We start from the raw sequence: 26,211 nt of genomic DNA on the forward strand, positions 1-26,211 counted from the left end.
AAAGTGACTGTGTAGACAACAACTCCATTGGAATTGGGGAATGGATGGTATATCAGTGTTATCCTGAGTTGGTTCAGATTTTTCAGTTGATGCTGTTGGTGCTTTTCTGATTACAGATTACAATTGGTTTAGTTTCATAACAGTTTAATTTCTTGCGGGTTTGTTTACCCTTACCACAAGTTGTGGTTTATATATTTAGTCCTATATTTTCCGATAACTTGAAGATAGAGGTTACAACCACGGGATGTTGCATATTAAGAATTGACTGAGCTGACAAGTGGGAAGGTGGGGTGACTTGGAGAGACCACTGCCACTTGTGGAGGTGCCTGTTTCTGTTTCTTTTCACCTTTGCTTCCTGCCACTGTGGCTGGCTCTAAGACCAGCAGGTAGACAGCATGTTAAGTAGGTACGTGAAAGGTGATGTGGATATTGCAATGAAGGAGCAGTGTGCTCTGGCAAGGCTGGTTAGGAAATATAACTGGAACTTGGACTAAAGACATGCATTTGGCAGATTTGTTAATGAGCTTTCAAGGTGCAAGGTGGGTAGGAAAGTATAAGCCAAGAGGGTCATACGGGTGATAAGAGTTGACATGGGTATGCATCCATAGAAGACCGCAGCCCCATGGGGCCTGCAGGTGCTTCTTTTTTTTTTTTTTTTTTTAAGATTTATTTATTTTTATTTGAAAGTCAGAGTTACACACAGAGAGAGAGAGAGATGTCTTCCATCCGATGGTTCACTCCCCAGTTGGCTGCAGTGGCTGGAGCTGCGCTGATCCGGAGCCAGGAGCTTCTTCCAGGTCTCCCACATGGGTGCAGAGACCCAAGGACTTGGGCCATCTTGTACTGCTTTCCCAGGCCATAGCAGAGAGCTGGATTGGAAGTGGAGCAGCCGGGTCTCGAACCAGCACCCATGTGGGATGCTGGGGCTTCAGGCAAGGGCGTTAACCTGCTGCACCATAGCGCCAGCCCTACCTGCAGGTACTTCTTTATGGCTAGAAGGAAAGTTGAGGGAGAGGGAACCTCAGGAAGGTATGTACACAAGTTGCTTGTGTTCTGACAAAAGCGACACTCTACACATCAGGAAATATAAAATGACACAGCTTTTTTTTTTTTTTTTTGCAAGTCCTAAGGCAATTTATATCAAGAGTCTTGAGAATTAACTGTTTAAAAGACTCAGGACATTGTTGTTGTTGTTATTATTATTATTATTAGGAAATAAGAAGTCAGTAAACTTTTATTTGCAAGGATGTTGGTTGTGCTGATATTTACAATAGCAGGGGGAAAAGAAAAGAGACAGGGATGAGGAAAGGAACACACAGCAGGACCTTCCAGGAACTGGGGATATAACAGCAACTCAGACTAGCCTGTCTTCAGGTCATGCACATTTTGGTGGGATTAGAGGCGAGACGCAGAAGTTAACAGCTTAAGAGCTGAAGTAATAAAAATGTGTATATTGTCAGATGAAGGGAGATAAATGCTTTGAAGAGTAAAGATAGACTGAAAAGATGGCAAGTGGTAAAAAGTAATGCTGTTTTATCTAGAGTAATCAGGAGAGGTCAGTTGGGGTTTTGATGAAAACCTCAATAAGTAAGGGGGTCAGTCATGCAAAAATCTTTTTTCTTTCTTTTTTTTTAAATTTATTTATTTGAAAGAGTGACAGGGAGAAACAGAAACAAATCTTCCATTCACTGGTTTTAGCAGGGAGTTGGAATGGAAGCAGAGCAGCTGGAATTTGATGGGGATGCTGGTAACACAGGCCGTAACACCAGCCATGTCATGCAGAAATCTGGCAGGAAAGCACTCCAGAGGAAGCAGTATGAGCAAGGGACCTGAGACCACTGTTTGATGTGAACAGGAGGGAGGGGATTTTATCTGAAGCAGGGTAAGGGAGTGAGAGATCAGATTGTACAAACCTTGTAAACCATGGCAAGGACTGGGGACCTGATTCTGTGTGAGGGGAACCTCGCCCTCAAAACATGGTTGACACAGCCTGAGTTTTAAAATGGCATGCCAGCCTGTGAGAACAGTTAGGATGCTGTTGATATAATCAAGGCAGAAGTTGGTGGTTGAGGTTGGGTGAGGTGTTAAGAGGTCAGTGTGAGCTGTATTTTAAATGGCGTGTGTGGATTGAATTGCTGATGAATGGGTCATGGGATGTGAAGAGTCAAGAGTGACCATGAAACTTGGCTCAGATAGAGGTAGGGTGTAGCCAGTTGGCTTTGGAAGAGCAGGGAGAAGAGTTTGGGAGGGAAGTTTGGCTTCAGACATAGTAAGCTGGAGTTGGCTGTATGACTTTGAAGTGGGTGTAATGATTGCAGCTTGACACCTTAGTTTATAGTCCAGAGTGGCATCTGGAATGAAAGTTACAAGTGTGGAGTCATTCACTACGTGGGAACGCAGTGAGTAGTAACGAAGCCAGTTAGTCTTGAGTATTGCCTGGTGTATTTGGCTGTGTGGAGATCTTTGGTTACCTTGGCAAGGACTTTCATTGAGGTGGGTTCAGAGAATGGGAGGAAAGAAAGTGGACACAGCCGGTCTTTTCTTTTTTAGAAAACTTTTATTTAATAAATATAAATTTTGAAAGTACAACTTTGGGATTATAGCAGTTTTTTCCCCCACCATAACCGCCCTCCCACCCACAAACCATCCCATCTACAGCCTGTCTTTTCAAGGAGTGCTGCTATAAGAAGAGACATATTGGTTTGAGATATGGTCAAGGAGTTTCGTTTTATAGCATGAATTATTGTGCCATGTTCATATATGGTAGGAAAGTTCCAGTGGAAAGGGAGAAATTGATGATTTAGAAGAGAGTGGGGACCATTTCAGGAAGAAAGGCAGTAAGTAGGTGAAAGGTTGGGGTGAATTTTAACAGTTCCCATCAGTGTGATTTCTGGCGTCTGAGTGGAGGGCTTTTGGCCCTGGCATTTTCCAAAGGCTAACCACATGCGTGTCATGTGCATCCAGGAGTGGGAGGAAGGATAATAGTATTGAGTGCTAGCATAGGAAGTTTGATTTGCTGATCAGAGCATGAAGAAGTTCCCTTGATTTTTCTGTTGGATCAGCACAATCAGGGAAGAGGTCCAGAGCTGGAGGGTTTTAGGAGAGAATGAGACGCGGTTGCCTTGGAGAGCCTGAGAGGTTTCACCAGGAAAATGAAGTTGACCAGACCACATCTGGGACTCAGTTTGAAGTCTGTGGTCATAACATTCAGTGAGACCTATTGTGTTCTCTTCAGTGGCTTCAGAATGGACGGAGTTGATTTCCTGGGGTTAGTATTCCTGGACAGTCTCCTGTCAGAATTCAGATGTGAGCAGGGCACAGCTCCCTTAAATCAGGGAAACCAGGTGCTCTTTGTTCAGGAGGGGACTAGGGAGGGCTTCCATCTGTTCTCTGGGATATTTATAACTTGGTGTGGATCTCTGTGCGTTCAGTCTAACCCTTCCTGCTCAGTGTGTTACTTATATATGCTTTTCTCCTAGAAATCGACCTCAGTATTGGAGTTTTACCGAGAACTTGGATTGCCACCAAAACAGAAAGTTAAAATCTTTCATGTAACAGATAATGCTGTAATTAAGCCAGGTAATCTGGGGTTGGGCATAGGAGGGAAGTAAAAATACCCAAATATGCGATTTGTTTAATGTCAGCCCTCTCAAAAAATCTGAGTCCTAAATGCAAACTCCCAAACACTTATTTTTAAACATAAAACTGCATCTGATTTAATCACTAGGAACAAACAAGACTTGGTCTTTTTTAAGTGAAAAAAACTGTAGGAAACTCTTTGTTTTCTATGATAGAGGGAGGAACACTTTTGTTTTTAATGCAAAGAGAGTTTCACATTTGAAAAAGCCATTCCAAATAAAACGCTGACTTTTAGAATTTGAAATTGCCTGTTGGCAGTAAAGGAAGACTAGCTGGATGCTCACTTACAGGAACTTGAGAAAATACTGCCTGAAATGGGACAGTGGCTGGCCATAGCACCCCAATGTAAAGATTCTTGCTTAAAAATTCTAAACATTTTACCTGGCTATATTATCTGGTTCAGATAATAAAATAACAGCATTTTGATGTTTCGGAACTTTAGAAAAGCTCTCTGATCTCTTAAACAGGAGTTCTAGCAAGAAAGACAGTCAGATGTTTTGAATTTCAGTTTTGAAACTTGAAAGTAAAGTAAATGAAATTAAGGTAATAAGTATAAAAATTAGTAGAGGTACTTGGGCCACTGTGTATTAGAATGGTTTCTAATGAGGATGTTCCATTTTAAATTTAAAGTTTGCTCTGAAGCAGTTTTAAATATTCACTTTGGTATTAACACATCCAGCTTTTGTAAACCCTTTGTTCTTGTTTGGGAGAGAGATACAGTTAAGTTCATACTGACTTTTGCTATAGCCCAAATTATTGTTTTTGTGGGTCAAAAATGATCAGGGATCAGCAGTTAAAGTTATTCAGGCTCAGAGAAATGTGATCACTCTCCTGTATTTTCAGATTACTAATTTTTTGATTCACAAATCAATTATATATATTATGGGTATGATGTGATGTGTTGATGTATACAGACAATGTAGATACAAACATTATACACATATGAATCCAAATTGGGTCCTACATTAAAGAAGAATACCCTATCACTCCATTGCCTATATTAAATAAATTAGCTAAAATCAACTTTTAATTACATACAGTACAGTGATTCCTGCTTTTAAAAAAAAATCTTTTATTTGATGATGTTAATGTGATTCTTCAATTAAATAATAAATTTCTTGAAGTCGGGGACCATGCTTATACTTGTACATTTCTATCAGTACCTATTTGTAACTATCTTATAAATGTTTGTTAATTAATTGTTCTTATCAATGAACAGTTTTCATATATGCTAATACCAAATATATGAATAAAATATTATCAAAAATTTTAAATTATTTTAAGTACCATTCCCAAGTACGTTTAAATTAAAATTGTATTTACATACAAGTTTTGTTAAGTATCTCTATATAGAATTAGGTGTGTCATAGTGGTAGACTCTTTGCTCTCCTCAGCATCTTGGCATACACTAAGAGAACTATATTTTGTTGGTAGGATGGCCAGTTCACCAAAAATCTGAAATGTAATGGGCTTCATATGTAGGTCATATACACCTTATCATTACCTAGCAGATGAGGTACCTGTGTTCAAGTAATTATGTTTCCTGATTGAGCCTGAACATAGTTTTAGTTATTCCCTTGTTTCTGTTTTTCTTATGTAAAATAGGAAATACATCTTTTCAGTTACATTGTCATTCACTGAAACAACTGACTTGTGTAATCACCAGCAAAAGCTCTGTGATGTCTTGGGAACCCTCCTCTGACAGCACAGCTTTGGTCTCTTCAGGGGCACTGGCCATCTGCAGGGGTGGTCTGGAGGCTTGGTCCAGTCCAGCGTCATATGCTGTATCTGGGCTACACTCTACACTGTTCTTCAGCCCACACAGGTGGAATCATTTCATTGTTGAGTGTTTCCAGTGTTTATAACTGCAGAGAGAATCTCCTATGTTTCAAATCTGGTGACTAGAAAGCTTCCTGGGCATAGTGTATGTCTGACATCCTCTCTGTCTGATGAATTTCATGACTTTGTTTTCTTTTCACAAAGGCACTCCTCTTTATGCTGCTCACTTCCGCCCAGGACAGTACGTGGATGTCACGGCCAGAACGTAGGTCTTCACAGCAGGTTTCCCTTTTGTTTCCTCATATATTAAATAAAGCCTTTACATCAATGAGTAAAGGATGAATGTTCTCATTCATAATGCTAATCTTTAAAATTGTTGAATGTACTGGTTTTAAAATTATACCAAATCTGTTGAGTTTTTGGTTTTTTGGGGGAGGGGGATTCATGGTCTTTATTAATTTTTAATGTGCTGTGTGCATTTTCTGGTTTTAAAATTTATTTTGATTTTATTTGAAAGAGACAGATACATCTGCTGGTTTACTCCACAAATGCCTTCAAAAACCTAGGCTGGGCTAGACCAAAGCCAGGAGCCCAGAACTCAGTCAATGTCTGGTATAGTTGGCAGGGGCCTGCGTTACTTGAGCCTTCACTTTCTGCCTTCTAAAGTGCATTAACAGGTAATTGGCAGAGTAGAACCCATACCCATAAAGGATGCAGGCATCTCAAGCAGTGTGTTAACCACTGTGCCAAAGGTTCTGGCTTTTAAACTGAGGTATATGCTTTGTGAAATGGCCTACAAACAAGGCTGCATCACATAGGTTCTTTGTGGATTGGGCCCACTTCTGTTTTGAAGAACAAAGACAACATTGAGTTTGTTGGTGAGGTACACATGAGCAGTGCTGTGATGAATTCTTTTGAAATTATTATACAATAATCTAGTTTTGGGCTGATCTTTCAGTTGTAGGAAACAGTTAACATAGAAACATTTGGGATTATTTGTGACAGTGGTGGTTGCCAAGTTTCCACCAAAGTGAAAAAGAACTTTTTTGTGTGTTCAAAGCCTATCAGAAGCTGGAAGAAGAAATAGTATCCTGCCTCGGCTCACTAGGCTAATCCTCCGCCTGCGGTGCTGGCACCCTGGGTTCTAGTCCCGGTTGGGGCGCTGGATTCTGTCCCGGTTGCTCCTCTTCCAGTCCAGCTTTCTGCTGTGGCCCGGGAAGAAAATGGGGGATGGCCCAAGTCCTTGGGCCCTGCACCTGCATGGGAGACCAGGGGGAAGTGCTCCTGGCTTTGGATTGCGCAGCGCACCGGCCGTAGCGGCCATCTGGGGGGTGAACCAACAGAAAAGGAAGACCTTTCTCTCTGTCTCTCTCTCACTGTCTAACTCTGCCTGTCAAAAAAAAATTAAAAAAAAAAAAATAGTATCCTGCCTTATGTCTCTCAATAGCGTAACATTACTCAATACTGTATAAATGAGACTTATTCCATAATAGCATGAAATTTTAGGGCTTTAACAAAAGTTTAGTTTAGTAGAAAACAATATCTAATTGTCACTCTTAGCAGAAATGTTATCTTTAAGTCATATTTAGCCTGAACTTTGGTATTTTGGTACTATAATGTTTTCATATCTTAGAATTTGTACCACGTGGTTTAGGATAGTTCTGTACTGCCTGGATGAGCTCCAGAACATGTTTAGATAGTGGAGATGCCATGTTTTAAAAATTGGTTATATTTACCTCACTGTGGAGTGAAACAAGCAGTCCCTTGTATATGTTTATGTAGAAACTGTTCAGTGTAGGTTATTGGAATTATAACATGACCTACACTAAATAAGACTCCGGATAGCAGCTGTTATCCATTCCTGTTGTTCTTTCAACATGGACGGTAACTTCTTTTCAGTTTTCTCCCCCCGTCACGTGACAGAGTCTATAAGGATATTCTTAGGACAAAGCCTTTGGGGAAAACTGCTGTCCACAGGTGCTGACCTGAGCCAGAGCAGCTTTTATCTGAGAACACTGAATAAGTACCAGTATCAGCTTCCTTAATGCAGTCAGTCAGAAATATTCTTCATTTCACTCCATTACCACATAGTTTCAGATTTAGGCTGCTAGATACCTTTCCCTTTGTTTAGCTGTTTAGAAATAGAGGCGTGGAATCGATTGATAGTAGGGCTGGTCCTCTTTATATAGAAAATATGAACCTATGTCTTTTTTTTCTCCTGCATTCCAATTATTGTGTTATTCCTGTTCATTCTGCGTTCTTTTGTGAAGCACTCAAAAATATCAGAGCTTTAAAGCTTTGCTTTGGTTGATTAGGCAAGGGTTTTTGTTTGTTGTAAGTCAGATTATTTTGCTTTTTAAGTTCTCAATTAATTGTTACATATAAAATACCTCACAGTTGTTCTGTTCCTTTACATCCAGTTAAAATGGTGTGAATTCCATTCTATACTTACAGAATGTAGGGGTACTGGGAGAAGCTCTGCAAAGCCAGCATTCTGCTACTAGCAGATGCCTTGAGGCTAGACTTGTGGCTGACTTGGATGAGAGCCTAGCTTCTCAAATGCCTGTGTTCTGGAAGTGCTTTCACTTGGCTTCTTAAAAGTTATTTTTGAAATTTCAGCCTTCTTGTGAATATAAGGTGAGAGGAGAAGTTTTGTTTTGTTTTGTTTTGTTTTTAAATTAGCATTCCTAGAAAACAAGATTGTGTAAAGTCATGTGCCAGCCTCAGGACTAACTCGCTGACAAGGGCTGGAATTAAAGTTGTGAGTCACCCCTGGAGAAGAAGGGCAGACTTCTGTGTGAGAAGAGCCCCAGTGTCGGGGTCAGGGACACTACTGTGACTTCCACTGTGACACAGTAGAGGAGGGGCACTTCCCACACAGATGTCCCCTGTATTCTGGTGTGCATACCTTCATGTGGTATTACCTGGGATCAGAATGAGTTGTATATCACATAACCATTTGCTGCCTGCTTCTCATGACTTTAGTTCTTGTAGCTGGCATGTTACTACGGCCATAGGATGCTTTTAAGTGCCTGGAAATTTAGGGGACTCTGTTTCCTTCTCATGTGGGGCTTGTTTTAGCATTGGACCCTCGGCTACAAACAGTCCTAGTTGCCCCCACCCCTTCTCTTGGCCACTGACTTCCCTTCGTCTGGTGCCTGTGCCTAGGTACATACGTGCATGTACGTGCATTTGCTTGCTTTCCTTTTTAAAATCTTCTTTTATGTCATTTTCCTGATGCTCCTCATTTAGGGGCCGTTCCCCCTGCTCAGAGTTTAAGTCCTTCACATGCAATATGAAGACCCTCTTCTCTCTCAGTTTAGGTAAACCCCGTCATTCAGGCAGATCCTTGAGTCTTCTTACTCCCCTACCACTGTGACTCCCCATGGCCAGAGGTCTTTTACGTTGACCTCCATCTCTAGCCCCTCTATTAAAATTTTGAAATGTCTAGGCTCCATCTTCTTCTTCTTCTTTTTTTTTTTTTTTAGATTTTTTATTTATTTATTTGAGAGGTAGAGTTACAGACAGTAAAAGGGAAAGACAGAGAGAAAGGTCTTCCATCCGCTGGTTCACTCCCCAAATGGCCACAACAGCCAGAGCTGTGCTGATCTGAAGCCAGGAGCCAGGAGCTTCTCCTGGGTCTCCCACGTGGGTGCAGGGGCCCAAGGACTTGGGCCATCTTCTACTGCTTTCCCAGGCTATAGCAGAGAAGAGGAGCAGCTGGGACTAGAACCGGCGCTCATATGGGATGCCGATGCCGCAGGTGGAGGATTAACCTATTGCGCCACAGCACCGGCCCCTGGGCTCCATCTTCTTGACTGTTAATCCTGTTACAAGTACAAACACAGCACAGAAAAACTTATGCAGTGTCACTATTTGGGCTGGATGAGAAGACGTGGATTTGCAGACTGAGCAGGGCTCCCGCACTTGAGTAGGCTTCAGAGTCGCCTGGAAGCATGTTGAACACAACATTGGTGGCCCTGTGCATAGAGCTTCTGACGTTTCTAACAAGTTCCCAGTGGTGTGGTTGCTGTTGGTCCAGGGAGGCGTTTTGAGAACCGTTGCACTGGCAGGTGGTCCAGACTCATTAAATGGCTTCCTCTGCCTGCTTCATTACCTAGCACAGAATTCAGATGCCTTTCTTCCCTAACCCTGGTCAAATTACAGCACGTAAGCACCTGTCTTAAAAGAAGCAGCTTTAGTACAGTTTCAGATAACGTGACCAATGAAAGTGGGCCTGTTTATTACTCGCATTTCAGTAGGCATAAAACCAAAGATGGTCTGTTTAGTGCTTAGCTTCATTGCCTCATTTATATTAGAAAAAGGGAAAAGTCTCAAATTAATCTCTGATTTAATTTAATTTTACTCCTGTTGTAATTATTATATTTTAATTAATAATACTGTATTTTGAGTATTTTAAATTTCTTTACCTTATATTTTCAGTTTTAATTGCTAAATTAAGCATAGTTTAGAAATAACTAGCCAAATGAAGATTTTGAAAGGAAAAAGCACTATTTTAAGAAATACAGTGCTAGTAGAATCTGTCTGCCTTGGAAATTAAATTGCAGACTCTTTTTTGTTTGTTTTTAAAGTAACTGATGACCAACCATAGTACCTTCTTGACTTCCTTAATGTATTTAAATGTTCCTTTTTAATAACTGCAGTGAAAAACTCACACCAAAAGATACACTGGGCTTACCTAACGGATTTGATGTAGTAAAAAGGAGGGTGGTGTGGGGGTGACTAGGTGATTGATAGAATACCTTCACATCTTTGCTGATCTTCAGTTTAGATTCTTGGATTAAAATATCAAAATGTGTAAAGAGGTATTGTTAGCTCAAAAACGTGGTAAAAAGTCAAATGGGTTCTCAGAAGAAGAGCACCCTGGGGTGCTCTTCCTCATCCGGCACTCTCTCCACTGTCTTGCTTTTCTTCAGACCAGTGGGCATTTGTCATAAACTCCAAAGGGGAAACAGGATAGCTGCACTTTCAGGCTACAGGTTGTGCCAGTTCCACACATTTTTCAGTTTTATTTCATTTTTAATAAAGTAACTATGTGCTAGCTATTCAGGGCAGTAAGTTTTTTAAGTGTATTACAAACAGTTTACAAAATGAGTGATTGGACTATAGAGGGAAATAATCTCTGTAAAAAATAATCCATCAAATCAGTCAGTCAGAGTGACTGTTTCAGATAAAGGCTGCAGTTGCAGGGTAGTGTTTAGGTGTTTCATTTTGTTTTACTGCTTGAAAAATTTTTATGGTGCCTATAACTGACACTGTTTAATGCTACAAAGCAATTTTTTACATTAGGTCAGCAATATCAGGGCCTGATACAAGGCAATCTAGGGTAGCTCTGACCTAGGCAGCTTTTCTAACTTCTTTGTTGCTGCTGCTTTACCATAAGAATAATTATGATGCCTATTGCATTGTAATGCTATAAAGGTGAATTGAGATAATACATGGAAAAATCTCAGCTAAATTCCTGGCACTTAATAAATGCTTAGAACAGTGGCTACTATTGCTGTTGTTGGTAGTGCTTTTTAATTTGTTTAAATCTTAAAAGGAAGATCTGTGTATTTGTCAATAGGAAATATCTTTTTAAGTGAAAACATGAAGTATTAAAAATTCAATTCTGGTGTTTTCTAATACATCAAGTTATTGCCTTCAGATGGTGATGATGATGATGATGATGATGATGATGATTTTGACAGGCAGAGTTGGACAGTGAGAGAGAAAGACAGAGAGAAAGGTCTTCCTTCCGTTGGTCACCCCCAAATGGCCGCTACAGCCGGCGCGCTGCGCTGATCCAAAGCCAGGTGCTTCCTTCTGGTCTCCCATGTGGGTGCAGGTGCCCAAGCACTTGGGCCATCTCCCACTGCCCTCCCGGGCCACAGCAGAGAGCTGGACTGGAAGAGGAGCCACCAGGACAGAATCTGGCACCCCAACTGGGACTAGAACTCGGGGTGCTGGCGCCGCAGGCAGAGGATTAGCCTAGTGAGCCGCGGCACCGGCTACAGATTATTTTTTATATAACAAAACAGTAGTTTTTTGAAATACTCAAGTAATTTAAGATCACATACTGTCTGCTACACCTAGAATTTATAGATAATGAGAATGCCCTTGTGATAGCTTCATTCCTCTCTCATTTGCTGTGATATTTTTGCTGTTATCTGTTTCAAGTGGTAGTATGACTTGAGTTGGCCAAATACTTCCATTTATAATGGATCTGTCCTTGACGAGTGGCTTAAAATTGTCTGGATTTATATTTTATTATTTATAACTTGAGAGAATGGAGCTAAGTAGTTTCTATAAGTTTCTTTCCATTCTAACAAAGAATCCCTCAGTTTCCAGGTGGCATAACTCACCCTTATCTGTAGTAATACTAATTCATGATGATAGAAGCGCTGCACATACCAATATGGTTTTGTAACCTGTTGAAGAGCAGTATGTGGCTGATGACCTTCAGAAAAGACTCGCTTGTCCTTTCATGATATTGCAGAAGTGGTTATTTGTATTTTCTCTTTCCAGAAGAACATACTACACTCAGCATAGCAGACTTGATGTTCTGGATTGATTTAGGGCAGCCAGGAAATTGAAGGAGTCATTCCACAGTTGGCTCTTTGTACTGCTGAATTAGACAAATTGATGTCCAAAAAGCTATCACTGAGGTATTCTGAGCAGTCTCTTGTTGATAAAATGCTTTCAGATATTGATGAGAGGTTTATAATTCTTAGATAAAAACCAGATACCTGCATTTCAGGTCACACTGTCAAAAATTTATCCTAAAAAGTAATAGCTATGCAGACGTTCCCTGCCAGCTTCTAGTTACAGGCAAACCAAATGCAGAGCAGCTGGAAAATCCCACCTTGACTGCCTTGTGGACTTGGGAGTTCAATTCATTGCTCATCAAGTAGCTTTAGACAGCAACACTGAGTTGGGAGAAACTGACTCGAACTTTACAAAGGTCTTGAATAGAGATGCTCTACCTTTGAAGTGTGTAGAGATGAAAGTCAATGGTAATATCTGGGTGATTATTGAAATGAAGAAAAGCTATAATTAAAGATTAAATGTGTATGCCATGTTAATTCATCATGACTTAAAAGCTAATCCTCAGGGAGGTGACGAATTAGCTAAGAAGCCTTCTATATGCATGTAATTAATTTCATCAAAAATTGTCCCTTTTTGTTTGTTGAATTTTTTAATTTTAAAACTAAGTGCATTTGATCAGTTTGAATCTAAAACATAGTAAAGTCATTATTATGTTGTTGTCCTACAAGAAAGTCTTTTGATGTTGCTTTAGACATTTCGCTTTAATATTCAGTAGTACTTTTTCACAGTTGAAGATTCCACCTTGGGACCAGCATTGTAGTACAGTGGGTTAAACCGCTACCTGCTATACCGGCAATCACGTATGGGTGCCATTTCAAGTCCTGATTGCTCCATTTCTGATCCAGCTTAATGCGCCTGGAAAGGCAGTAAAGGATAGTCCAAGTACCTGGGCCCCTGCTACCCGTGTGGGAGTCCCAGACGAAGCTCCTGACTCCTGGATTCTGCCTGGCCCAGCCCTGGCCTTTCATCATATCGAAGATCTCAATCTCTCTCACTCCCTCTCTTTCTTTCTCTCGCTCCCTCTGTAACTCTGCCTTTCAAATAAAACAAATAAATCTTAAAAGAAAAGAAAAGAAAATCTCATTTTAACTCTATCAAGATCTGAACAAGAGGAACTGGGAGGTTCCAGACGTGGAGGATCCTGGTTGCCTGATTTGATCAGTTTATACTGCATGCTCCTGTGGAAGTCCTGCACTGTGTTCCGTCACCAGAGTGCAGAGGTGTCACATGTTCCTCACAAGTTTGGAAGGAAAGGGGCTTTTTTCTTAGCTCTGATCTGCTCTTAGTTGTTCAGTTTTGTAAAGAAGGAGCTTATCTTGATTTTGGCTAAGGACAGGGCTGAGTCTTCCATTTCCATTTCCCATAATGTTAAACTGTAACAGAAGCTGATTTAAATCAGTAGTTTCTTCAATTTCCCACCCTAATCTCTACTTTTATTTTTTAAATATAAAAATATAGCCTGATCTTGGAGCATCCTTAAAGAAATGAGAGCCCACTCTCCATTCTGCAGTGCTCAGTTTGTTTCTCTGAGAGCTTGTGTACAGTCACTAAACTTACAGCATAAATCAGCTAAACAAAGTTAATTTGGAAATGATTCTGATAGGAAAAACCTCTATTTACAATATGAATTTGATTTTTTTAATAAATAAAATATTTTGTGATAAACACTTGCTGTACTTTTTTTCATGACAGTGGTACAAAGACAATGCAGGAGGAAGGGCTTTGAGGCAAAGGGAATAGGAAAGCAAATGCATGAAAGATTGGTAGGGACCCATAAAGTAATCTGCTATGACTAGGATTTGTGGTGGGCAGGGTTGGAAAGGTAGGTTGGACCCAGTTATAAAAGACCTTATGGGCCGGTGCCGCAGCTCAATAGGCTAATCCTCCGCCTTGCGGTGCTGGCACACCGGGGTCGGGGTGCTGGATTCTGTCCCGGTTACCCCTCTTCCAGGCCAGCTCTCTGCTGTGGCCAGGGAGTGCAGTGGAGGATGGCCCATGTGCTTGGGCCCTGCACCCACATGGGAGACCAGGAGAAGCACCTGGCTCCTGGCTTCAGATCAGCGCGGTGCGCCGGCCGCAGCGGCCATTGGAGGGTGAACCAACGGCAAAAAGGAAAACCTTTCTCTTTGTCTCTCTCTCTCTCTCTCTCACTATCCACTCTGTAAAAAAAAAAAAAAAAAAAAAAAAACCTTATAAACCCTATGCTAAAAAGTTAGTGGGGAACCATCTAAGTTAATAGTTTAATTTATTATTTGTTTCCTTGTTTGTTTTTTTTAAGCAGAGGATAGGTGTGTAGTAAGACTTTCATCTTGAGGATTTCACTCTAGTGGCCAAAAAGGAGGCTAGCTTGAAGAGGGGGAGCCACTCGATTTCTGTTTCTCAGATACTAGACGGCTGAGGCACTTCTAGCTGGATGTGGTCGGTACATCTGTGGCCTGGGGAGGCAGCAGGATTCCTGTTTAGAGGGCTGAGTGAATGGAACTCGAGCTTGTTAGAGCTTCAGCAATCAACAGTTTTTCTCAGAGAGCCAGGCAGTAAATATCTTAAGTTTAGTAGGTCTATGTGCAGCTATTCTTATCTTATTCTGAAGTAACATAGGCAGTAAGTAAATGAATATGCATGGCTGTATCCTAATAAAACTATTTACCAGAACAAAATTTTATTTACCAGAACAAGTGGCCAGTCCAAGCAGTAGTTTACCGACCCCTTATTTAAACCATAGTGAGAAGAGAATCAGAGACAGGATGCTGAGACCATCTCATGTAGCTTCAAGAAGAAAGAGACTTTTCAAAGAGCATTAGGGAAGCAAAAACTCTGGCGGAATTTAGGACAGTGGTGAAGTGGGGTTTTAAGAAGGAGGGATGAAGGACAGCCCTGGGGAGATTCCATTTTTAAAAAGGCCCTAGAAATCTGAACACTGGCTAGAAAGATGATATTAAGGTATTAATTTTTTTAGGTTGTAATACTGGTATTGTAGTTTTGTTCCTTAAAAGGATTGTGAGTGAAATGATTTGCTATGTGTAGTTTGCTTCAAAATAATCCATTTTTTGTTACAAGAGAGAATAGATGGGATAAAATAGGCCTTGAGTCAATTATTGACAATGAGTGGTGAATATATAAAGGTTCATTATACTGGTCTCTCTGCTCTTGAATATGGTTCAAAATTTTTACAATAGAGAAGCTAAACTTTTTTTATGACTTAATTATTTGTAAAGGAAAGGCTGAGAGAGAACCACATCTTCAATCTGCTGTATCATTCTCCAAATGGCCACAATGGCTGGCACTGGCCCAGCCCAGGCCAAAGCCAGGAGCCCAGAGCTCGATCCAGGTCTCCCATGTGGATGACAGGGGCTCACATTCTCAAGCCATCCTGCACTGCCTTCCTAGTCATGTAGAAACAGGGAGTTTAGTTTAGGGTTGAAATTGTATAGCAGGACTCAAATAATATGTTAAGCAGTGAGTTAACTTACTGCACCACAGTGCCATCCCCAATAAAAAATATACTTTAATAAAAGGACTTTTGGTTTTGTAATTATGAGATTAACCTCAGTGAGTTCCACAGTGTAATCAGTGAGGAAGATGGATTGCAGAAGGTGGTTTGGAGGTGGGAAAAAGAGAAGCAATTTGCTTCCCAAAGAGCAGGAGGAAGAGTAATGTGGAAGAGAGAATGATAGGATAAGCCATTGGTGAGGAAGAGACTCAGGATGGGAATTTTAGAGAATGTTCTCTGAAGACAAAGGATGGGTGGATTTAAGAGCTGGGCTACAGTCTCTGCTCACCTCATAGGCATTTTGTTTTGTCTCCATATACAGGTATGTCCAAAGTCATGCCACAAGTAAGTCAGTACATCATAGATTTATATGACATCCTGTGTATTGTGATACATCCTGTGTCACAATATGGCAAAGGACTGCATTTATAGACTACAGTAGGAAATATTAAATTATGCATTCCCTTCTGTGAGATTAAGCAAAGTGATACCTTTGAGTCTCTCCTCTCGTCTAATAAATGAACTAACAAGCTAAAAGTCATGCCCATTATATAGCATTTGGAAACTATAGGACAAAAGAAAGGATACTAGCTCTCTTTCTTCCCATGACAGATCTTTAGCCATTAACAGCTTTTATGTCAATTTCTCTAGGCTGGGCATTAGGGCGAAACAGTTCACAATCCCTGATGCTGATGCAGGTAACAGGTGCTAAGAAGAAGTAGGCTGAGAAATAAGCATGATAAAGTCTTCCAAAATAAGTGGTACATCTGAATTTTTTGATGAGTTTTGTTTTGCCAGGTAGAAATACTCAAAATATATATTTTCTTAATTTTCAGATATGTCTACTAAAATTTGGATTTCTAACACAGTGCTCTTTTTCATTTGAATTTTCCTTTTTTTTTCTTCCATAAGTAATTAAAAACTACTACAGTGGGAAAAAGTGTGAGGTAGATAAAGCAAGTATTCTGTGTTTTATTTCATTCTTAGTAAAAATGAATATTATACTTTATGTGACTTTTAGAAACCTTATATTTGAAATGTGCCTATGTGTGCTAAGTATAGATTAGTTTATTTCTTGCTGTGTTCTCCAGTTGGATGGCAAATGAGTGAAATAATAGTAGATACCTGAACCACCCATGGATCAACAGGTGCACTCTCATCTCTACAAGCTGAATTAAGCCAGTAATTTGTCATGCCATTTGTATTTTATCCTTTTGTTTAAAGGTTATTTATTGAAAAAGCTCCTGTGGTACAGAGTATAACTACATGATATATTCTAGAGCTAGATTGAAAAAAATAATCTGTAATTAGCCGACAGATAATTAGCACTTTCAGGATACCACTTTCATCTTACAACCATTTACTCTTGAAATAAACCAAATTATCTAATGTAATTTACCTGGCATGCGTTCCGTTGTTGCTTGCACTGATACTCTTTGTAAGTAAGAGATTACTCCATTTGAGAACTCAGAAAGGATTAATAAACTTTCTTCCAAGAATACCCAATGTTTAGATTTGGCTTTTTAAAAGCTTGTCACTTTAGTGCTCCCTCTGCTTATTAAAATTTTTTTTTCAACTGCAGGCTATTCAGTTTTTTTTAAATTAATTGATTTATCTGAGAAGGGAAGAGAGAGAAGGAACCCATCAGCTGGTTCATTCTCCAAATGCCTGCAGTGGCGTAGATTAGACTGGTGCCGGAGCAAATGCTGGGAACCTGGAACTCAATCCATGTTTCCCACATAGGTCGCAGAGACCATCATTTTGAGCCATCACTGCTGCCTCCCCTGGAGTGCATGAACAGGAAACTAGCATCAGGGCACTCCGAAGTGGTACTGCAGGTATCTTTTTTTTTTTTAAAGATTTTATTTGTTTACTAGAGAGGCAGAGGTTGAGAGAGAGAGAGTCTTCATCCACTGGTTCATTCCCCATATGGCCGAAACAGCTGAAGCTGCACCAATCAGGAGCCATGAGCTTCTTCAGGTCTCCCAGATGGGTGCAGGGGCCCGAGGACTTGGGCCATCTTCCTCTGCTTTCCCAGGCCACAGCAGAGAGCTGGATCAGAAGTGGAGCAGCCAGCACTCGAACTGGCACCCATATAGGCAGGCGGTGGCTTTACTGCTACGCAGCAGCGCCAGCCCAGTTACGTAGACTTTTTCAATCCATTGCATGTTGGTTATGTAGACCTTTTCAATCCATAGCAAAAATACTTTTTTGTTAAATGTATAAATGTATAAAAAAAAGTCCTTGTGGGCAAAGCCTGGTTTTTGTAATCTTTTGGTTTTGGTCCTCTTGGTACATAGTTTAAGCACTGCACTGTTCACTTAATAATAGCTGACTTTATTGGGACTAGGGAGCACTACATTAAAACTGTATTGACATATTATCTTGTGAAAAGTAAAAGAACAATCTTCATCTGAAGAGAATATAAAAATAAATCTGAGTGTTTGAGATAGCAGTTGGGACACCTATATCCTATGTCAGAATGCCTGGCTTCAGTTCCTGGTTCCACTTTCAATCCAGCTTCCCGTAATGCACACCCTGAGAAGCAACTGATGGCTACAGTACTTGGTTCTCTACCACCAGTATGGGAGACCCAGATTGAGTTCTTTTTTTAAAAGATGTGTTTGTTTATTTAAAAGAGTTACGGAGAGAGATCTTCCATCTGCTGGTTCTCTCCCAAGATGGCCACAATAGCCTGGGCTGGGCCAGGCAGGAGCCAGGAGCTTTATCTGGTTCTTTCCACTGCTTTTCTAAGATCATTAGAAATCCAGTCCAGGCAGCTGGATTGGAAGTAGAGCTGGTAGGACACAAACTTGGCGCCCGTATGAAATGTTGGGTTTACAAGTAGTAAACTTAACCTGCTAAGCCACAATACTGGCCCCCATGTTGAGTTCTTGTCTCCTGGCTTTGGCCTAGCCCAGCCCTGTCTATTGAGGGAATTTGGAGAATGAACCTTTAGATGGAAGATCTGACTGGCTGCTTGGCTGCCTTTCTTTGTCTGACTCTAACTTTCAAATAAAAAGTTTAAAATATGGTGACTGAAGTTGTGTCAACAGTGGGTTAAGCACCCACTTGAGATGCTGGCACCCCATAGCAGAGTGCTGGTTCAAGTCCCAGCTACTCAGTTTCTGATCCAGCTCCCTGATAATGCATCTGGTAAAGCTGGTGGTGATGACTTCAGTACTTGGGTCCCTGCCACCCACATCAGAGACCTGGATAGACTTTTGGGCTGGGCCAGGCAGGAGCCAGAAGCCAGGAGCTTTATCTGGTTCTTTCCACTGCTTTTCTAAGGTCATTAGAAATCCAATCCAGGCAGAGACCTGGATAGACTTCTGGGCTTTTAGGTCTCTGGCCTGATCCAGCCATGGCTATTGTGGGCATTTGAGGAGTAAACTAGCAGATGGAAGATATCCTTCCCTCTCTGTCTCCCCTCCCTTTCCCTCTCTTCTCCTCTGCTCTCCTCTCCTCTCCACTCTCTTCCCCCTTCCCCTTTCCCTCTCCCCTCTCCCCTCTCTGCTCTCTCTCTTCCTTTTCAATATATTTTTAAATGTCTGGTACAATGTTAAAATTCCTTCTAAACTTTGCATTGTGTCATTTGTACTGATGTATTTGACATTCAGTGACATACTTTAATAATTGTTTGCTCTCAGTATTGTTTGCTTTCTGTCTGCATCATAGTTTTTCTGGGGAACAGAACTTGAAAATATAATGATTTCATTTAAGATTGAGAATTAAGGTTGTTAAGACGTTGTTATCTCTGAGTTTAGCTTTTCATTAGCTTCCCATTCAAGCCTAAGACCAAGATCCATATGGTATCTTCTAAAACAGTACTTAACACACACAGCATTATTATTTAGTGCTCCATCGTATTGCTTACCTGCTGCTGCCGAGTGCATTACCTTAAAACATACTAGGTTGGAGTAATAATATTATTATTTTTAGTAATTATTATTACTTCACAATTTCTGTAGTCAGAAAGCCTAGACGAGCCTACTTCAGCACCTCGCAAGTATGCGGTTAAGACATCCGCCAAGGCTGCAGTCATCTCAGGGCTGGGCCCAGGGAATCTCCCTGCACGCTCACTGACAAGGCTGTTGGTAGGCCATGGCTCCTTTTAATTGACTGGAGCCATACTTGTCACAACCTTCCCCACTGTGGTGGTCACCCCCCTGCAGAGCCTAGCAAGCAGGAGAGCACTGAGGTGGAAGCAGCCCCCCCTCAGAATCAGATCTCAGAAGTGGCATCTCATCCTGTTTTGTCATATTTTATTCGTTAGAAGCAAGTCACCAGGCGCACCCAGTCTCAAGGGGAGAGGGGTTTAAGCAAGAACATAGGTATCAGATGGCAGGGATCTTTGGGCTCTATAAGTGGCTGCCTGTGGTATCTGTTACAAGTACTGTGGAACTTCTAGCACTTTCACTGTGTCATTTTCACAAGATTATGATGATAGAACTTCCTGTACTTGATTCACCATTGTCTTACAGTATTGAATTAACATTTTACAGAAGTGGTTCCAAAAGCACCAAAGCAGAGATAAAGAAATATTGGTTTGCACTTGAGCTTATGTAGCCTTTCCTAGTTATTTAGATAAGAGGCTTTGATAAAACTCTAAGGTTCTATCAAGAAAAAATTAGGGATATTTTATGCCCTATTCATTATGTAGATTCCAATGTTTATTTTCTTAACAGTATTGGTAAAGGTTTTCAAGGCGTCATGAAAAGATGGGGATTTAAAGGCCAACCTGCTACTCATGGTCAAACAAAAACCCACAGGAGACCTGGAGCTATTTCAACTGGTGTAAGTATTGCTACCGATGCTCTTTTTAATGCTAAGTGTTCAACTGAACACACATACAATGCTCATTCTCTCCTTGAGGTCAACTCACATAATTTCAGTTTGACTACTAGTGAGTCTTAGTACTTGTCACCTGTCATTCTCCAGGGCCAGACTTGAATTGAATCTTGTGATTATATCTGTGCTACATGTATGCACCCAGCATTCGCAGTGCCTTCCTGCTAACTTTGCCATTCTGTCCTCTCTCTGCATCTTCTACTTTGAACTTAGTTGTACTAATGACAGGTTAGGTTACCCTTTCATATGTCCCAATTGGTTCCTTCACATATTTGTTTTTGCTCTAACAGCATAGTTGAGTATGCCACCATGTTTCAAAGGAAAATGATAGAGAAGAAATGGAAAATAATCAAAAAACATAACAAGTATTCTTTACAGCATCAGTATAATGCAAGATTGATCTCTTTAAAAGATTGATAATATATTCTGTATCTCTCATAGAAAGAGAAATACAGATTGAAGCTACTCCAAGGTACTAAGTTCACACTTAGCAGATTGTATTAATAAACTGCTTAATTTTTGTCATGCTGTTGGCAAGAATGTAGGAATATAGTCACTCATACATTGCTGATGGGAATACAAAACAGTGTAACCCTTATAGCAGAATGTGGCAACATCTAGTAAAAACTACACATGTATTTCCCTTTGGCATGGCACTCCTACTTTTAAGAATTTACCAGGAAGATATTCTCCCAAAAATGCATTTGAACAAAATCATTGCAACATTATTTGTAATTATAGGCATAAATATCCATAGTTGGGAGTTTAGATTAAAAGACTGTGGTACATCTACTTGATAGAATACTGTCCATCAGAAAAAGACCCAAAATGAACAGCATTCTACAAAAAAACTGGCTTGTACCCTTCAGAAATATTCAAGATCATGAAAAAGAAGTGAAAGCTCAGGAGTTGTTCCAGAGTTAAGGAGACTAAAGAGACATAACAAAATGCAGTTTGTAATTCTGAAGTGGATCCTAGACTTGAGGGGGAAATTGCTCTAAAGAACACTGTTAGCCAGCGCCGTGGCTCACTAGGGTAATCCTCTGCCTGCGGCACCGGCATCCCGGGTTCCAGTCCCAGTTGGGGCATCCTGGTTGCTCCTCCTCCAGTCCAGGTCTCTGCTGTGGCCCAGGAAGGCAGTGGAGGGTGGCCCAAATGCTTGGGCCTTGCACCAGCGTGGGAGACTAGGAGGATGCTCCTGGCTTCGGATCGGCACAACGCCGGCTGAAGCAGCCATTTGGGGGGTGAACCAATGGAAAAGGAAGACCTTCCTCTCTGTCTCTCTCTAACTCTGCCTGTTTAAAAAAAAAAAAAAAAAAAAACTGTTGGGCAGTTGACAGAATATAATGTGGATTAGATAAGGGTGTGTTAAACTTTCTGAGTTTTATGATTATGCTGTGACTGCATAAGAGAATATCTTTGTGTTTAGGAAATAAACTTTGAAGTACTTAGAAAAAAAGAAACATCATGTCTGCCACTTGTTAATCAGATGATGTAGAGGAAGATGTATATAGAGAGTAAATGGTAAAGCATGTGGGTCAGAGTGTAAACAATTGGTGGACTTGAGTAAAGAATATAAGAGTTCTTTATATTATTTTTGAAACTTTACAAATATGAAATTAAATATAGTCTTTATAAGTTATGTAGAAATAAATTGTAAACGTGTAGATCAGACATAAATTTAAGAGGGAAAACTATACAACTCTTTCTTTAAAAAATGGTAAATTTTCATGACCTTGATTTAAGCACATCCTTAGGTATGACACCAAGTATAAGCAACAAAAATATAGAGAGATCAGACTCATCAGAATTAAAAACATTTGTCCTTCAAATGATACCATCAAATGAAGACAGCTCATAGAATGGAAGAAAATATTTGAAAATCATTATCTGGTAAGACTTGTTTGCAGAAAATATAAGCCAATAGTAAAATGATAACCCAATTTCTAAAAAATAGGCAAAGGACTTGAATAAACTTTTTTCCAAAGAAGATATACAGATGGCTGATTAAGCATATAAAAAGATGCTCAGCATCTTTAGCCATTAGGAAATCCAAATCAAAACCACAGTGAGGATTGGCATAAGGTGCAGCAATTAAACACTGCTTAAAATGCCCACATGCCATATAGGAATACCTGGATTCTAGTCCCCATTCTGCTTCTGCTCCAGCTTCTGCTAATGCATACCTTGAAAGACAGTAGTACTTGAGTTCTTGCCACCCACATTGGAGAACTGGATGGAGTTCTGGGCTCCTAGCTTTGGCCTGACCCAGCCCCGGCTGTTGGCATGTGGGATTTGGACCAACAGATCTCTCTCTCTCTCTCTGACTCTCTCCCTCTCCCTCTCTCCCTCTCTCCCTCTCTCTGCCTTTCAAATAAAAATACATAAAGCTTAAAAAAAATTACACAGTTGACTGGCCATAATCAAGAAGACAAGTGGTATCAAATATTTGCTTAGATATGGAAAAATTAAAAACTTCATACATTGCTGGCAGGAATGGAAACCAGTGCAGCTGTACCATTGACAGTTAGTTTGGCAGGTTCTGAAAATGTATAAAGTCACCACATGACCCAATAATTTCACTCTTAGATATACACCCAAAGGAAATGAAAATATGCACACAAAAACTTGCATGTGACTAGATAACAATATATGAATATAATGGCCAAAAAGTAGAACTAATAACAGATGTTCATCAGTCTGTGTATAGATAATTAAAATGTGCTCTGTCAGGCACAGGTGTTTGGCATAGTGGTACAAATGCTGGTGAGAACACCTGTGTCTCACATCAGAGGACCTGGGTTGAGTTCCCAGCTCCAGCTCCTTATTCCAGTATCTTGCACTCTGGGAGGCAGCAGTGATGGCTCAAGTCTTTGGTTTCCTACCACCCACATGGAGACCTGGATTGAGTTCACAGCTTTTGGCTTTAGCCCTTCAGTCATTGGTGCTTTTGTGGGGTAAACAGTGAATGTGGCAGCGTTTCTCTGTCTCTGAAGCAAATAATTGTGTTTTAATTTTGGTGTTATTTTATTTGAAAGATTTGTTTCATTTATTTGGAAGGCAGAGTTAACTAAGAGAGAGGGAGAGACAAAGAGAAACAAGGATCTTCCATCTGCTGGTTTACTCCCAAAGCTGTGGCAAGCTGAAGCCGGGAGTCTGGAACTTCATCTAGATTTCCTGTGTGGGTGTCAGGGACCAAAGCATTTGGGCCATCATCTGCTGCTTCCCCAGGGACATTAGCAGGAAGCTGGATAGGAAGTGGAGCAGCTGGGACTCAAATTGGTACTCTGATAAGAAATGCCTGCATTGCAAGTGCTACACTGCAACCCAATAACCTGCTATGGCACAATGCCATAGCAGCCCCGTAAGTAATTTTTTTAAAAATGCTATATATTCATGTAATGGAGCAAAATTAACAATTAAATGAAATGAAGTATTAATACATGCTGCAAAATGGAGGAGCTTTGAAAACATAGTAAAAGAAGCTAGTCACAGTAAACTGTATTTTATGATTCCATCATATGAAATGTCTAACCTAGGCAAATCCATAGAGATAAAAGTAGATTAATAATTGGAGGGAACAGCCACTAACTGGGTATGATTCAGGATTGATAAAATTGTTCTGTAACGGAATTGATAGACTTAACTCTGAGTAGACTAAAAACACCGAGTTATGTACTTTAAAGGTATGAAATATGAGGTTGAGGTATGTGAATTAAATCTCAATAAACTGTTTTAAAGTTAGGCATTCTGGGGCTGGTGTTGTGGTGTAGTGGGTTAAGCAGCCACTTGGGACGTCAGCATCCCATATGGGCACCAGTTCATGTCCCGGCTGTTCCACTTCTGATCCAGCTCACTACTAACATGGAAAAGTAGCAGAGAAGGCCGGCGCTGCGGCTCAATAGGCTAATCCTCTGCCTGCGGCGCCGGCACACTGAATTCTAGTCCTGGTTGGGGCGCCGGATTCTGTCCCTGTTGGCCCTTTTGCAGGCCAGTTCTTTGCTATGGCCCGGGAGTGCAGTGGAGGATGGCCTAGGTCCTTAGGCCCTGCACCCGCATGCGAGACCAGGAGAAGCACCTGGCTCCTGGCTTCAGATCAGCACGGTGCGCTGGCTACAGCGGCCATTGGGGGGTGAACCAACGGCAAAAGGAAGACCTTTCTCTCTCTCTCTGTCTCTGTCTCTCTCTCTCACTGTCCACTCTGCCTGTCAAAAAATTAAAAAAAAAAAAAAAAAGAAAAAAGAAAAGTAGCAGAGGATGGCCCAAGTGTCTTGGCCCCTGCACCCACTTGGAAGACCTGGAAGAATCTCCTGGCTTCTGGCTCTGACCTGGCCCTGGCCTGGCCGTTGTGGCCATTTGGGAAGTTAACCAACAGATAGAAGATCTATTCTCTCTCTCTCTCTCTCTCTCTCTCTCTCTCTCTCTTTCTCACTGTAACTCTAGCTTTCAAATAAATAATTTTTTTTTAAAGTTAGGCATTCTTATACCAGTTATCATGAAGTATACTGTTCTGTGTTTGTACAAATAGTTCATTAAGAATTAGCTAATAAATTCCTTTGTAATCTTAGAAATTAGGGTATGCATTTAGTGAGAATTAAATTTGACTAGGAATTCAGAGTCCTTTTTTAGTAATGTTAAGCATAGTGCTTATTACAGAACAGAATTGTGGAATGAATAAGAAAGTCCTTATTCTATAATATTCAGAATTGTCTTAAGCTGTGTTGGTTACCTAATAACCATCTGTAATACCATTATCAGCCACTTCCACTGAGATTTCACCTATTCATGTGAGAGTGCTGATGGAAATGTGTACCTTCCAAGAACCTTTGTGACCTGAGAAACTGCAATTTTAGGATTTGCTTGTTTAGATGTGGAATTATTTACCATTATCAGAGACTATGTGAAGCAGTTTGATTTATCTATCAGAAACAACCAGGGTTAGACAGACTCATTGTTACAGAACTGACTATGCCTTTAATCATCAACAGCAAGGAGGAGTAGGACCATCCCCCAGCAGTGGTGAAGAGGAAGTCCGTTAGGTCAGTTAATACAGAAGATGCATTGTAAACTGGCCGGGAGGCCTGTTTCCTCTTTAATTGGGGGTGTGACGTGTGTATATGTCCTTTATTGCTTCTCAACCTGTATTGAGGCAGTTGATACCCTCTTGTTACTGAGTTTTTCTCTTAAATCTGTTGTAGTCTATATTTACCTTGTCAACCTAATTTAGAAAGGACATCTAATAGAAGTTAGTACTTTAACTCCATAGTTCTCTACAGAGGCCTACAGAATAGGGGGAAAATAAAACATTTTAATGATCCGCATTCTGACTTTTCCCTGTGGTTTGATTGGTGCTGTTGGAAGTTGGGAGTACTGAGAAGTATTAACTATTCTCTCATTTAGGATGTTGCCAGAGTCTGGCCCGGAACCAAAATGCCGGGACAGATGGGAAACATCGACAGGACAGCATACGGACTGAAAGTAAGTTTCTGAGCTTTCAGGTGCAGTTAAATTGTGTAAATACAAAAGCACCAGAATCTGGATTTCACGTGTACTCGTGGGTGGCTGTTTTAAAGGGGTTTACAGTTATTACGGGGTAGAGGATGCATGCAATGTGTGGCTGTGTCATAGGAGTAGCATAGTAGTACATATTCAGTTAACATCCAAGAGTCATTGAAAAGAAAAAACTAGTGGTGTACTATTTGACCTGGGAAGTTTCTACACAATAAAGTTGCATTAAAAAAAAAATTAATAAGATTCAGAGCATTTAGATATACTACTCTTTTTATAAAACAATGACCAAAAACTCCCTACATATGTTTGTTGATGTACTCTTATATAATAGA

General features: G+C 40.5%; 1 protein-coding gene across 1 annotated transcript in view; it reads left to right on the forward strand.

The window, feature by feature from the left end:
* Positions 1-26,211, forward strand: part of MRPL3 (mitochondrial ribosomal protein L3) — a 50,671-nt gene that overhangs the window by 19,780 nt on the left and 4,680 nt on the right. The window contains exons 5-8 of the mRNA XM_062214741.1: positions 3,480-3,579; positions 5,623-5,683; positions 20,206-20,314; positions 25,769-25,846. Coding sequence (XP_062070725.1) covers positions 3,480-3,579; positions 5,623-5,683; positions 20,206-20,314; positions 25,769-25,846 — 348 coding nt within the window. The remainder of the gene's footprint in view (positions 1-3,479; positions 3,580-5,622; positions 5,684-20,205; positions 20,315-25,768; positions 25,847-26,211) is intronic.

This window comes from Lepus europaeus, chromosome 2 (genome assembly GCF_033115175.1).
Source record: "Lepus europaeus isolate LE1 chromosome 2, mLepTim1.pri, whole genome shotgun sequence".
NCBI lineage: Eukaryota > Metazoa > Chordata > Mammalia > Lagomorpha > Leporidae > Lepus > Lepus europaeus.